Source organism: Mobula hypostoma, chromosome 1, assembly GCF_963921235.1.
Source record: "Mobula hypostoma chromosome 1, sMobHyp1.1, whole genome shotgun sequence".
NCBI classification, from domain to species: domain Eukaryota; kingdom Metazoa; phylum Chordata; class Chondrichthyes; order Myliobatiformes; family Myliobatidae; genus Mobula; species Mobula hypostoma.
The window spans coordinates 41105980-41122139 of NC_086097.1; the positions used below are offsets into that span (position 1 = coordinate 41105980).

The following is a 16160-nucleotide window of genomic DNA, read 5'->3' on the forward strand; positions in this document are numbered from 1 at the left end:
CGATTGTCAAGAGCTGTGATGTCAAGAGTTCAGGGCTTGTATGTATTTGTTAGGGTGAAGGGCAAATCTGATAAATTTACTTTGAACTTTGAACTTTTTAAGTTTTGGAAACCCTGGTTGATGAGAGATATTGAGGATCTGGTTAAGAGAAAGAGGAAGGCATACACTGTGTGTACACAATTGGAAATTATGAATCTCTTGATAATTACAACAAACGGAGGAGTGCTCTTAAGTGAAGAGCTCAAAGTTCAAAGTAAACTTATCATTAAAGTACATGTTTGTCACGATACACAACCCTGAGATTCATTTTCTTATGGGCATACTTAATAAATCCATAATAGAATAATAACCATAATAGAATTAATGAAAGACCGCACCAACTTTGGTGTTCAGTCAGTGTGCAAAAGACAACAAACTGTGCAAATACAAAAGGTAAGAAATAATAATAATAAATAAGTAAATAACCAATAAATATTGAGAACATGAGATGAAGTTAGAAGAGCAAAAGGAGGATATAAGAAGGATCAGGCAGGCAAGGTGTGGCAAAAGAAATGGCTGAGATTTTTAATGAATATTTCTCTTCAGTTTTTACTGTGGAGGAAAATGTTGAAAGCTAAAGTAATGGGGGTAATAGGACGTGCTGCCTTAACAGGAAGGAGGAGTTGGAGGCCTTAAAGTGCACTAATGGGATAAATCTCTACAGTCTGACCTAGTGCATTCTTGAACTTTGTGGGAAGCTAGAGAAAAAAATTGCTGAAGCCCTTGCAGAGATTTTTGCTTCATCTTTGGCACTAGACAAAGTTCCAGAAGACTGGAGACTGGTTGTGTGTGGGAAGTTGTGTCAGACAGATCTCTTACATAAGAACATAAGAAGTAGGAGTCGGCCATTCAGCCCATCGAGCCTGCTCCACTTTTCAATAAGATCATGCCTAATCTGACTATGTACTCATCTCCACTTACCTGCCTTTTCCCCATAACCCTTAATTCCTCGACTATGCAAAATTCTGTCCAACCTTGTAACCAAGAGGATAGATGGGATAGGGTAGTGGATGTTGTCTACTGCATCTGGACTTTAACAAGGCATTTGACAAGGTCTCTCAAGGCAGGATAGTCTGAAAGGTTAGATTCCACGGTATCCAAGGGAAGATAGTGTGTTGGATTCATAATTGGCTCAGTGGTAGGAAGCAGGACTGATGTTACAGTCAGATCGCATGCCTTGTCCTGCTCCTAACTCATATGTCCTCATCTAAAACGATGTGAAATTTGTGCTTTTCCAAATAATACACCTATTTCCAGTATATATACTGTTCACACTGCTGCACAGGGATGTCAAGTCGTTCAATGAAACTATGTTATCCTTCTTTCTGTTTACAAGTTCCGCCAACGCTGTCTGTCCCAAAAGAGAAGTCTCTGATGGTTGCTCGTGAAGCTGACACAGTGGAGCTACAGTGCTTGGTTTCTGGGAAGCCAAAGCCCATAATCCTCTGGTCTCGCTATGATAAAGAGAAAGAGAAGGAACTTCCAATGCCTGACGGCTCCATGCAGATGGAAAGTTATGATGGATTATTGCGCATTGTGAATGTGTCCAGGGACATGAATGGAATATATAAATGCCAAACGAGCCAGTACAATGGATTTAACGTGAAACCACGTGAAGCAGCTGTGCAGCTCATTGTGCAATGTAAGTGATTCAGATTTCTCTTTGAGGAATAGCCTTATGAACTTTTATAATTATTGATTCTTTCCCATAATTGTGTCAGAGAATTTTACAATCAAAATACTGCCCTTATGTTATTCCATCCTTTAAAAGTACGATTGGCTCCTGGTAAGCATACAGCCAATCAGATTAACATCTATTTTGGACCTTTGGTTCACAATAGAATACATCGTGATTCCTTTCAGCTAAATAAATGTTTTAAGCACTACATACAAATGTTTCAAGAAATATTTCATGCTTTAACATTGATATTGTATCTTTGCATTCCAAATATTGAAAATGCTTGGTGAACATAACATATCATGCATTGGTCATTTTAAAAAAAATCTGAAATGTGATTTTTAAAATTGTATTTCTTAAGTAAATAGACTGATGAAGAAATGTGTCGAATTGTGCTAAATTGTCTTTTGGTCGGGGATACTTTGCAGTGGAATAGTGTAAAGAAAAGTTGCTTAGAATTACAGCTACGAACAATAGAACAAATATATTTTTATTGATGTGGAAATGTTGACTAAGAAGAACAAGGTCTGAGTAAATTCAGAGGTTGCTGCAGTACTTCATGTTCAGCAACTAATGACCTTGCATGTTGACTACATGACTCCAAAACGAGATTGTTGAAAGATGTGTTGTGGGTGAAGCACTGCTTCAGTTCTCCCCCCGAGCATGAAGGAAATTTTGGTAGATGGTCCTGCTAATTCTGAAGTGATTTGCTGGAGAAGAACCAATGTGGGACTTCAAGTTTGTCTAGTGCCAGAAATGAATCTACATCTCGTTGTGAATTCAGCAAGAAAATCAGATTGTTGCAATGTGTGGCCTTGGGTAGGTGTGGTTGATGGTCAATACAAGACACAGTATGTTAACAGAAAGCTCAATTTTTGTAAAAGTAAAATCATTAAGTGCCTCTTGTAAAGTTATTATGCTTTTTATGAAGTGCACTCTTCAAAGAGTTTATGGCAGCCTTTCTCATATTAATTGGTAAATTAGAGGGGATAAAATTCTAGGGGAGGATCATGTTACAGGAGTTTGTACACAAGGAAGGTCACATATAGATCAAAAATGACATGAACAACCTTTAATGCCATACTTATTCAGCAGATCTTCCCAGAGAATTCTTAAATTCACGTATGATACATCACTGCAGCAATGTTATCAATTAGGATGAGGGATGCACTTGTGTAAATAAGTACTGCTGGCTCTTTTAGATGTGTGAGGTGTTGCTGCATTTTCATGGCACAAACTCATTGCCAAACAGATTGTGAAGGGATACCTTGTCAAAAAAAATCAAGAAAACTTTTCTATGTTTGAAATTACCTGAGTCTTCATTCCTCTCGCATGGTTCAGCGGTATCATTTGACACAACATATTTCTGTACAGCTGCTCCAGTGTACTGATGTTGTTACAGATAGACTGTGGCGCTCAAGAAATATATGGAGTGTCTGGACATTTTTGTGATCTGCCTCCAGCACTTTGGCTGCATCACTGTAATTGTCAAACAGGGAAATGTTCTTCCTCAGTAACATTTCACAAATCTTTCTGCTTGTGTATAGGTCTAACACACAACAGCACAAGTATTAATTAACCATCAACAGAGAAAAAAATTATAAACATTTTAGAGAAATTTCATAACATTGATAATAGCATTTGGTTGCATCTTTTAATGTCAGCAGTATCTCAGTTAATAAAACTCCAGCCTTTTGAGGTGACAGTTTTAACCCACTGCAATGACTTATCTATATAAAAACGTTAATTTGTCTTAGATGTTTGCACTTAACAAACATTTTGATCATTAATTGAGGGATGGGGGAAAAAGAGGATGAGAGGGAGGGTTGGTGAAGAGATGGTGTGAGACAACAATAGCACCATACTGTAGAATGCCAGATTTAAAATTATTGATTGAGAATATAATTGAAACATTATCAACCTGCTGCTTCTTACAGGAGACAGCTTCACACTTTGCAATCCTTGCATGAAGCAGTGTTTCCTAATTTCTGCTGCCCAATTTGAGTGCTGCAGGTTTTTCGTAATTCTATACAATAAGAAATGTCCCATCAGTGAGGAATCAATATCATTCTGTAGGTCCATTGTGATATTCTGTGTCACTGGAGTAGGAACATGATATCTAAAGTGAGGAGTCCTCTGGCTTCCAAAGCACAGATCCATGGTTAATGTTCTATTTGGGCTTTTATTCGTAAAGAGGGCCTTTTCTAGTTGGCTGCCGGTGACTAGTGGTGTTCCTCAGGGATCAGTATTGGGGCCGCTACCTTTCACATTGCTTGTCAATGATTTAGATAATGGAATTGATGGCTTTGTGGCAAAGTTTGCAGATGATATGAAGAGAGGTGGAGGGGTAGGTAGTGTTGAGGAAGCAATGTGATTACAGTAGGACTCGGACAAATTGGAAGAAACAGCAGAAAAGTGGCAGATGAAATACAGTGTTGGGAATTGTACAACAACGCATTTTAATAAAAGGAACAATAGTGCGGACTATTGTTTAAATGGGGAGAAGGTTCAAACATCAGAGGTGCAGAGGGAACTGGGAGTCCTCGTGCAAGACTCCCAGAAGGTTAATTTACAGGTTGAGTCTGTGGTAAAGAAGGCAAATGGAGTGTTGGCATTTATTTCAAGGGGAGTAGAATGTAAAAGCAAGGAGATAATGCTGAAGGCTATAAGACTCTAGTCAGGCTGCACTTGAAGTATTGTCAACAGTTTTTGGCTCCATAGCTCAGAAAGGATATGTTGTCATTGGACAGAGTCCAGAGAAGGTTCACGAGGATGATCCTGGGAATGAAGGGGTTAACATGTGAGGCGCATTTGGCAGCTTTGCATCTGTACTCACTGGAATTTAGAAGAATGTGGGGGGTGGAGGTATCTCATTGAAACCTACCGAATGTTGAAAGGACTAGATAGGGTGGATGTGGAGAGGATGTTTCCTGTGGTGCGAGTATCCAGAACTAGTGGGCACAGCCTCAAAATTTCGAAAAGAGGTAAGGAGAATTTTTTTTAGCCAGAGGGTGGTGAATCTGCCACACACTGCATTGGAGGCCCAGTCAGTGCATATATTTAACGCGGAAGTTGATCTTTTCCTGATCGGTCAGAACATCAAAGGAAATGGCGAGAAGGCAGGTGTATGGGGTTGAGTGGGATCCAGGATCAGTCATGATGGAATAATGGAGCAGACTCGATGGGCTGAATGGACTAATTCTGCTCCTATCTCTTATGGTCTTAAATGCTGTATTAAAAATTGTAAATTAAGTGCAGTTACCTATGTAAGTTTTTTTTTAACTGGGCAGGTCTCCAAATCTAAGTTATAAAGAAGGCATTGATTAGTAACAGCTGGTGCAGCAGGGGCAGCACAGTAGCGTTGTGTTTAGCACAAGACTTCATAGTACAGGTGACCTGTGTTGAATTCCCACCGCTGCCTGTGAAGAGATATGTATGTTCTCCCTGTGTCTGCATGGTTTTTCTCCAGGTGCTGCAGTTCCCTCCCAAAGTCCAAAGACATACCAGTTGATACGTTAATTGGTCACTGTAAATTGTCCCGTGATTACACTAGCGGTAAATCAGGGAATTGCTGGGTAACGTGGCTCAACGTGCCGGAGGGGCCTACTCCACACTGTATCTCCAAAAAAAAGTGCTCCTGAAAAGGCCACTACCCTGTATCTCAGCCTGCGATGTTGTTCAAATGGAAATTTATCATCAAAGTACATATATGTCACTATATACAACCCTGAGATTCATTTTCTTGCAGGCATACTCAAATCCATAATGGAATAGTATTCATAGTAGAATCAATGAAAGACCGAAACCGGGCGTTCAGCCAGGGTAGAAAAGACATCAAACTGTGCAAGTACAAAAAGAAAGAAAGAATAATAAAGGAATAAACAATAAATATTGAGAACATGAGATAAAGAGTCCATGGGTTGTGGGAACATTTCAAAGATGGGGCAAGTGAAGATGAGTGAAGTTAGCCCCTTTGGTTCAAGAGCCTGATTGTTGAGAAGAAGCAACTGTTTCTGAACCTGGTGTTGTGAGTCCTGAGGTTCCTGGATCTTCTTCCTGATGAGAGCATGAATCCAGGATCAGTGAAAAGAGAGTGTGACGTGGGTGATGGGGGTCACTGATGATGGATACTGCTTTCCTGTGATAATGCTCTTTGTAGATGTGCTCAATTGTGGAAAGGGCTTTACCAAGGATTAACTGGGCCACATCTGTTACTTTGTGTAGGGTTTCCCGTTCAAGGCCACTGGTGTGTCCATACCAGGTTGTCATGCAATATGCTCTCCACCACACATCTGTAGAAGTTTGTCAAGGTTTAGATGTCATGCTGAACCTTCACAAATCCCTTAGGAAGTAGAGAAGCTGTTGTGCTTTCTTTGTAATTGCACTTATGTGCCGGGCACAGGACAAGTCCTCAGAAATAATAACCCTGAGGAATTTAAAGTTGCTGACGCTCTGCGCTCTGATCCTGTGATGAGGATTGACTCATGGACCTCTGGTTTCCTTCTCCTGGAGTCAATAACCAGCTCTTTGGTCCTGCTGACATTGAGTAAGCGGTTTTTTTTTGGCACCACTCAGCTAGATGTTCATTCTCCCTCATGTATGCTGATCCATGGCCACCTTTGATTTGGCCTACAGTTCAGAAAAGGAAATGAAATAACGCCAAGGTGTCTGCCTATTTGAGGTGCTTTTTTCTAATTTGTATTGCTATTTTAGATGAGGGGTATATGTAATAAGGAGTGATGAAGCTGTCTACCTTATGTTGGAAATATGCAAATTTCAATCCTAATATAATGTTGTGAGCAGTGAATTTTGGAAAACTCCCAAATGGCTTGCCTCTTAGCTAACCATACCAAATTTTATTTTACTACAAAGTAATTTTGTCTGTTAATCCTGTGAGAATGAATCGTTATTATTGCATTTAGAAGCAAAACACTAATTTAAACCATTGATTAAACCACAAATCTTTCTGTTTGTGTGTAGGCTTATTCAGAGCCTGAGCATGTTATCATTAACAATGCCTCATAAATTGAGGTAGCCTCCAACCGTAGTATCCACATATCGAAAGAAAACGGAACACTATTCCACGCTGTGGAATATTCACGATAGAGGAATTATTCTGGCTAGAAGATAATATGTAGAGGTGATTGGTAACATTTACGAAAATAACATACTATACAGATGGTGTATATATGTTTAACAATGTATGTCCATACATTAGGAAGATATATATGCAAGGGAACAAACAGGAACTTAACAGGAGCAACTGTATAAATACTATGAGAGCAAGAACAGAACAGGGCCAAGGGTAATCTGGTAAATGACCCTTGACTTGGTGAAGCCATTTTACCAAGAAAAAGGTTGTAATGTCAAACCTACAGAGTCATAAAGTAATGCATGGAACCAGGCTCTTCAGCCCAACTGCTTCATGCTGATCACGGTATCCTCCCTAATACATCTAATTGCCCACATTTGGCCCATAACCCTCCAAGCCCCCTTCCCTCCATGTACCTATCCAAATGCCTCTGAAATATTGCATTTTTACCTGCCTCGACCACTTCCCCTCTAAGCTCATTCCAGGTACTCACTACTTCCTGTGTAGGGAACTTACCTCATAAATCTCTCCCCTTTCATATTGTGTTTGTGCCCTCCAATTTTGGACTCTCCAGCCTTGGGGAAAAAAACTATCAGCATCCCCCTTATCCATAACCTCATGTTTTTATACATTTCTGTGAGGTCATTGCTTATTCTGCTGCACTCTACGGAATAAAGAGCAAGTGCCAACCTCTCCCTATAGTTCAGGCCTTCTCGTCCAAGCAGCATCCTTGTCAATATCTCTTTTACCCCCTCCAGCATGACAATGTCTTTCCCATAATGGTACACAATGCTCCAAATACAACTTAATAACTGCAAAATAATGTGCCTGATCCTAAATTTGATGCTCTGACTGATGAAGGCCAATATGCTAAATGCCTTCTTCACCATCCTGTATCCTTGCATGGTTGCATTCTGCTAACTGTGCCCTTGTGTTCCCAGAACCCTCTGTTCCATAACATTCCTCAGTGCCTCTGCTCTTCAATATATAAGCCCTACCCTGACTTGATTGTGTTTGGTGCAAGAGCGTTGATGTTCTTGTTGCCATTTGCGTGATTTGTTTCTTTGCATGTGGGGGGGGGGGCGTGGGTGTTGATGCTTTTTCCTTTGAATGGGTTCCATAGTTTTCTTTGTTTCATGGCTGTCTGTAGAGAAGACGAATCTCGGGGTTGTATACTGCATACTTTGATAATAAATGTACTTTGATTCTTTTCAGTTACAAACCTACGGTTCTCATAATTACATGCAATTCATTGACATATCTACTCCTCAAGTTCCTACTGATTATGGAGGGAGGCCTTACAGAGGAAATAGAGGAGCTATTTCTAAGTTTCATCCAAATGTTCTTGTTGGATTATCCCTGAATAATATCCTCTCTAAGCACTGCTGTTGTGTTCTCCATTATCAAAAAGGCAATGCCTTCTCCACTCTTGCCTGTTCTTCTATCTCACCTGAAGCATCGGTATCCCAGAATACTGAACTATTAGTTCTTTCCTTTTCTCAACCATGTTTCTGTTGTGGCCACAATATCCTTGTTCCCAGAGGCAATCTACACCCTCAGTTCATCTGCCTTACCTGTGCATTGAAATAGATGCAATTTAAAGCAGTGGTCCTGTCTGAAATAATGCAAAACATATGGTCCCATTTGACCTTTTAATGTACACGTGGCTATCCTGACTGATAGGCTTACACTCTTTGCTTGCTGCATGTACCCCTATATTCTCACTGACTTTTCTCTCTAAAGTCCCAACCTTGCCAATCGAGTTTCAACCCTCCCTGGGTTATTACTGTAAGTTATAATTTTTTAAAAATTGTGCAATGGAGTATAGTGTGCATGGACTGTTCAGAAATGTGATGGTGGAGGGGAGGAAGCTGCAGAAATTGCTGTCATATGGTGATCAGTTCCCCTTAGCTCAACAGAAATGCCAAGAGGAATGTAGCTTTACAACCTCCTGAGCCTGTTCCATATGGGAAAGGACTGTGTACAGCTATCACTCTTGCAAAGACTGCATGTGGCCAAGCGTTCAGCAAGGTTACAAGGGATTACAGTGTTTCAGACATTCAACAAGGAGAAGCATAATTCAGTCTCTTGGCTAATGGTCCAGGAGATTACCAGATTTGAAGCAGCGGTGTCCCTGGCAAATAACTCAGTTGAGATTGGAAGTAGAATAACATGTAACTTAACCTGTCTTCAGACGACGTGCCCATGTAAGAGATGATCCAGAGCGGATCTTCAGATGTGAAACATGATGATCAGAGCAGAATATGGTGGATAAATCTCCTGGACCTGATGGAGTGCACTTTCGGGTTCTGAAGGAAGTAGCTGGAGAGATTGCGGAGGTGCTAATGATGATCTTTCAAGAATTGAAAGATCCTGGCATTGTACCAGATGACTGGAAAATTGCAAATGTTACTCCGCTATTTAAGAAGGGTTGGGAGGCAGCAGAAAGGAAACTATATACCTGTTAGCCTGACATCAGTGGTTGTGAAGTTGTTGGAATCAATTTTTAGGGATGAGATTACGGCGTACCTGGAGGCACATGACAAGGTAGGCCAAAGCCAGCATGGTTTCCTGAAAGGAAGATCCTGCCTGACAAACCTACTGCAATTCTTTGAAGAAATTACAAGCAGGGTAGACAAAGGAGATGCAGTAGATGTGGTGTACTTGAATTTTCAGAAGGCCTTTGACAAGGTGCTGCACATGAGACTGCTTAGCAAGATAAAAGCCCATGGAATTACAGGGAAGCTACTACTGTGGGTGGAGTATTGGCTGGTCAGCAGAAAACAGAGAGTGGGAGTAAAGGGATCCTATTCTGGCTGGCTGCCGGTTACCAGTGGAGTTCCAGAGGGATTGGTGTTGGGACTGTTACTTTTTACGATGTATGTCAATGATTTGGACTATGGTATTAAGGGATTTGTGGCTAAATTTGCTGATGATACAAAGATAGATGGAGGAGCGGGTAGTGTTGAGGAAACAGAGAGCCTGCAGAGAGACTTAGATAGTTTAGGGGAATGGGCAAAGAAGTGGCAAATGAAGTACAATGTTGGAAAGTGTATGGTCATGCACTTTGGTGGAAGAAATAAATGGGTAGACTATTATTTAGATGGGGAGAGAATTCAAAATGCAGAGATGCAAAGAGACTTGAGAGTCCTTGTACAAGATACCCTAAAGGTTAACCAGCAAGTTGAGTCGGTTGTGAAGAAGGTGAATGCAATGTTGGCATTCATTTCTAGAGGTATAGAATATAGGAGCCGGGATGTGATGTTGAGGCTCTATAAGGCACTTGTGAGACCACACTTGGAGTATTGTGTGCAGTTTTGGGTTCCTTGTTTTAGAAAGTATATACTGACATTGGAGAGTGTTCGGAGAGGCTTCACGAGAATGATTCCAGGAATGAGAAGATTACCATATGAGGAATGCCTGGCAGCTCCTGGGCTGTATTCCCTGGAGTTCAGGAGAATGAAGGGGGATCTCATAGAAAATTCCAAATGTTAAAAGGCCTGAACAGATTAGATATGGCGAAGTTATTTCCCATGGTAGGGGATTCTAGGACAAGAGGGCACGACTTCAGGATTGAAGGACATCCTTTTAGAACAGAGATGCGGAGAAATTACTTTAGTCAGAGGGTAGTAAATCTGTGGAATTTGTTGCCACGAGCGGCTGTGGAGGCCAAGTCATTTGGTGTATTTAAGGCAGAGATAGATAGGTTCTTGATTAACCAAGGCATCAAAGGATGAAAGCAGGGGAGTGGGGATGACTGGGTGAAGTAGATCAGCCCATGATTGAATGGCAAAGCGGACGATGGGTCGAATGGCCTACTTCTGCTGCTATATCTTATGGTCTTAATGTCTAATATTTGCACCTGCTGACAGAAGGTATTTCCTACAAGGCTTAAAGTCATAGAGAACTTAATAATAAATGTCACACCTTGAAAAAAGAAAATAAAATCAAGTGTGTACTAGTGCTTCCTTCAGACTTTCGTAATCCTATGCAAAGAGAGAATATTTGGATGACAGAATTGATGACGTTGTGGCCAAGTTTGCTATGATACACAGGTAGGTAGAGGGCCAGGGAGCTTTATGGAAGCAGAGAGGCTACAGAAAGACTTAGAGAGATTAGGTGAAGGTGCAAAGAGTAGCAGATGGAATACAGTGTCAGGAAGTATGTAGACATACACTTTGGTAGAAGAAGTAAAAATACAGTCTTCTAAATGGGGAGAAATTTCAAAAATGGGCCCCTTATCGAAGAAAGGACGCCCTCATTGGAGAGGATTCAAAGGAGGTTCAGGAAAACATTTCCGGGATTGAAAGGCTTGTCAGATGAGGAGTGTTTGATGGGTTTGGGCCTGTACTCACTGGAATTTAGAAGAATGAGGGGTGGGAAATCTCATCGAATCCTATCGAATGTTAAAAAGCCTTGATAACAGTGGATATGGAGAGGATGTTTCCTATGGTGGGGGAGCCTTAGAACACATAATTCAGCAATAGAACAGAGCTGAGGAAGCATTTCTTTCACCAGAGTGTTAAACCTGTGGAATTCGTTGCCACAGGTGGTTGTGGTGCCCAAGTCACTGGGTAGATTTAAAGCCGGGGTTGATAGATTCTTGATTGGTCAGAGCATGAGGGATATGGAGAGAAGGCAGCAGATTGGGGTTGAGAGGGAAATTGATCTGCCATTAAGAAATGTTGGAGCAGACTCAATGGGCCAAATGACCTAATTCTGGTCCTATATCTTATGGTCTTATTTATTTCATACCTGCTCTGAACTAAGCCTCCATCAACTACAGAGTTTAGCCTCCAGGAAGCCTCAGTATGTGAATGCCATCACACATCAATGAGAGACAATGAAATAACACAAAAGAGATTCTGCAGATGCTGAAAATCCAGAGTGACACATACAAATGCTGGAGGAATTTCGCAGTGTCTGTGGGGAAAAATGAAGAGATCCTTCATCAACACAGGGAAGGAAAGGGAAGCTGTCAGAATAAGAAGATTGGGGGAGGGTAACGAGTACAAGCTGGAAGGTGATAGGTGAAGTCAAATGAGGAGGATGGTAGGTGGGTGGAGGATGGAGGACTATGTGAGAAGCTTGCAGGTGATTGGTGGAAAACCTGAAGGGCTGATGGAAGCGGAGAGCGGACCATGGGAGAAAGGAAAGGAGCAGGGCCACTGGGGGTGGTGAGGTGGTGGTGACAGGCAGGCGAGGAGAAAAGAAGAGTTTAGAGGGGAGCTAGAATGGGGAATGGAAAAGGACAGATTGAGGATGTCATGTTAGGGGCTACTCAAAGGGAATATGAAGTGTTGCTCTTCCAATCTGAGAGTGGCCTTATTGTTACAGTAAAGGAGAGTGCAGTACAGTAAAAGTTTTTCATCTATTGCACTTAATAGTTTAGCCACTTCAAACACATCTTCACCTCGGAAATAGGCAGCTTTGCTACTTCAACAAGTGTAGAAAACAGTCAAAACGCAGACTAGGAGGATCATGCCCCACTGAGGCAGCTAACGTCTGCTTAAGTGGAGATAAAATCAAATGGGTTGATCGAATGAGTTCACTCAGCATGTAAAGAACGCAAATGCAAGATTAATGGAATGGTACACAGTCTCTGCACAATAGGAGCATCATCTTAATGGCTATATCGCTTCTAAGAGGCGGAATATTTTATTTATTTGGGGTGGTGAAAAGGATGAAAGTAAGACGATAGAGAAGTAGAGAGGACTTTGGGGGACATTATTCAATGTGAAAGTCGGAAGAGTGATTGGGCAGATGATCGGCGAAGACCTGTGCATTGACTGCACATGTCACAGAAGAGCTTAGAGGCATCTACTTGGCGAAGAACCCTGCTAAAGCAAATAGCCCTGATGAAGAGTCTCAGCCCAACTTGTCTGACCTGCTGATTTCCTCCGGTATTTTGTGTTTATTACTCCGGATTTCCATCATCTGTAGAATCTCTTGTATCTCTGACTCAATCTGAGAATTGGGATGGGGGCGGAGGGCACAAAAACAGTAATAGCTTGATAAACTTGCTATTTATTTATAAGACAGCAATGGATGCAAAAGGGCATTTGAAAACCATGCCATCTTATTCTGCAAACAAAGGTCTATACAGATTCCCGCATTCTGGAAGATATGGGAAGACAAGGAACCCGACAATCTCCTCAATGTCTACGTCTGTGGGAGGTTCGCTCAGGTTCGGCTCCTGACAAACTAGATCAAGGAAATGGAGCTGGGTCTGGAGTTACACAGTATCATCTGGGAAACTGAAAGTCACAGACTTGCTGAGGAGTGATCACGTCCAAGGGACCAATTTCAGATCGATGGCTGATTGTCAAGAGAAGGAAGCAGAGAAGGCAGTCAGTGCAGGGACTCCTTGGCCATCCCCTTCACAAATAGATAGACCTCATTGAGTGTGATGGTCTTTCTAGGGTGAGCAGTAGTAGTCCAGTCTTTGGCACTGTAATTTGCTCTGACAGTCAGAGGAAAAGTGTACAGTATGATAGGGCAATAATGATAGGAGACTAGATGGTGAGAGGTGACGGCAAAAGAGATGCCAGGGTGGGGTGTGCCTCTCTCAGGTACCAGTGTCAAGAATACCTCAGAGCAGCTACAGAAAATTTGAGGATGGGGTGAGCAAGCAGCAGAGGTCATCCACTTTGGAAGGAAAAACAAAAGAGCAGATTATTATTTAAATAGCAAAAAAATTCAACATGCTGCTGTGCAGAGGGACTTGGGAGTGTTGGTGCATAAATCACAAAAAATTGGCTTGCTGCTGCAGCAGGCTGTCGAGAAGTCAAATGGAATGTTGGCCTTCATTGCTAGAGGGATTGAATTTAATAACAGGGAGGTTATGCTGCAACTGTACAGGGTACTGGCGAGGCCACACCTGGAGTACTGTGTGCAGTTCTGGTCTCCATACTTAAAAGATGTACTAGCTTTAGAGGTGTTGCAGAGGAGGTTCACTGGGTTGACTCCAGAGATGAGGAGGGTTAGCCTATGAGGAGAGATTGAGTCGCCTGGGTCTTCTGAAATATACTGGAATTCAGAAGAATAAGAGGAGATCTTATAGAAACATATAAAATTATGAAAGGGATAGATAAGATAGAGGCAACAAAGTTGTTTCCACTGGTAGATGAAACTAGAACTAGGGGACATAGCCTCAACATTTGGGGGAGTAGATTTAGGATGGAGATGAGGAGGAACTACTTTTCCCAGAGAATGGTGAATCTATGGAATTCTTTGCCCAATGAAGCAGTGAAGGCTACCTCAGTAAGTATACTTAAGACAAGGTTGGATAGATTTTTGCACAGCAGGGGAATTAAGGGTTATGGGGAAAAGGTGGGTAGGTGGAGATGAGTTCGTGGCCAAACAGCCATGATCTTATTGAATGGGAGAGCAGGCTTGATGGGCCAGATGGCCTACTCCTGCTACTATTTCTTATGTTCTTGTTCATATTTCATTGTATATATTGACACAAATAATGTAGGTTGAGCAAGCAATGAGGTCCTAAAGGTTGAGTGCAGAGAGTTAGGTAAGAAATTAAAATGCAGGACCTCAAAACCCCCATCACCCAGGAAATGCCCTCTTCTCATTGCTACCATAATAGCAGAGGTACTGGAGCTTGAAGACACATACTTAATGTTTCAGGATTAGCTGCTTCACCTCTGCCTTCAGATTTCTGAATGGACAATGAACCCATTGAAGCTACCTTATTATTTTTTTGCTCTCTTTTTGCACTAGGTATTTATTTTCTTATTGTAATCTATACTTTTTAAAATTATGTACAGCAATGTGCTGCTGCCGCTAAACGATAAATTTAATGATGTATGCCAGTGATATTAAACCCAGTTATGATTCTGGGGGTTGTGATTTGCAGATTATTTGCACTGCCACATGCTATTGAGTCCAAGTAAAGAATGATAGGTCAGATGATTGTGTGGCTGAAGAGAGGGTGCAAGGTGCATGGGGGGGAAATTCAGGTTCATTGATCACTGGTAGAGAGGTACAGGGATGAGGTAGATTGTCTGGTTGAGTAGTGTTACAGACAATAGGTGCAGGAGTAGGCCATTCGGCCCTTCAAGCCAACAGAGTTCAGATTCATTTATTTATTATATGTGCTTTGAAATGTGAGGTGAAATATGTCACTTATCTCAACAACCAACAAAACTGAAGGATGTGGTGGGACAAAATAACTATTCCAGCACCAACATAGCATGCGCACAATGTTCAGCTGACAACACAAAGAAAATATCATTCCCGAAACAAGCCTCTATCGTCCCTCCCTCTCACGCACTCACACATTCAGGGTAGCACGGTAGCATAGTGGTTAGCACAACGCTTTACACTACAGGCAACAGGGGGTCAATTCCCACTGCTGCCTGTAAGGGATTTGTACGTTCTCCCCATGCCCACGTGGGTTTCCTCCAGGTGCTCTGGTTTTCTCCCACAGTCCAAAGATGTACTGGTTGGTAGGTTAATTGTTCATTGTAAATTGCCCCATGATTTGGTTAGGGTTAAATTGGGGGACTGCTGGCTGGTGTGGCTCGAAGGGCCAGAAGGGCCTATTCTGCTCTGTGTCTCAAGAAATAAGTTAATAAACAGATAGTCCTCCAACTCAAGGACAGGTCACCTCTGGTCCTTCAGACATTTCAACTCTGACTTTGCCCAGTAGACTCGTAAACTCGCAGATCCAAAGCTTCAGCCATTGGACATGTCTGGGCTCACCGACTTCGGTCTTTGACCTTCTGACTTCAATCTTTGGTCTCGACCCCAGAACCCACTGATTCCAGGCCTCAAAACTTCATACTCGCTGGTTACAGAACCCTGAACTCCAGACTTGACAACTCACTGACCAATCTCCTTACACTACCTCCAAGTCTGGTGGAAGTTACAAGACTCTTGACCTTTGCTGAAGCTGGCCAAACTAACTTTTACTTTATCAGCTTTGGTTGCTTCTCCTATATCTGTTCCTCAGCACTCTCCTTCTGCTGTTTTTCCTTCCCCAAAGGCCAATACGTTATCGGTCATGGTCTGCTCTATCTGACATCTTGAGCTCAGTGGAACTCTCCTCAACAAACTCTACATTTTTTGCATCCAGCATCCTTAAAGTTTTGCATTTTCAGCATCTTTGTAAGATAGTGAAGCCTCTTCATTCAAATCTCTTGGATCGAAGAACATCTTCAGCTTGCCACTTGGTTTCTCTACACATACCAAGTGGATACCCAGTGGGTAGACATCATATCCCACTGCTGTCTATAAAGAGTTTCGATGTTATCCCTGTATCTACTTGGGTTTCCTCCAGGTGCTCTGGTTTCCTCCACAGCCCAAAGGTGTAGTGGTTGCTAGGTTAATCAGTCA

General features: G+C 41.9%; 1 protein-coding gene across 2 annotated transcripts in view; it reads left to right on the forward strand.

Moving 5' to 3' along the window:
* mdga2a (MAM domain containing glycosylphosphatidylinositol anchor 2a) overlaps positions 1–16160 on the forward strand; it is a 1048869-nt gene that overhangs the window by 537367 nt on the left and 495342 nt on the right. For both annotated transcript variants that reach the window (XM_063047135.1, XM_063047145.1), the window contains exon 8: positions 1376–1681. In XM_063047135.1, the coding sequence (XP_062903205.1) occupies positions 1376–1681 (306 nt within the window). The remainder of the gene's footprint in view (positions 1–1375; positions 1682–16160) is intronic.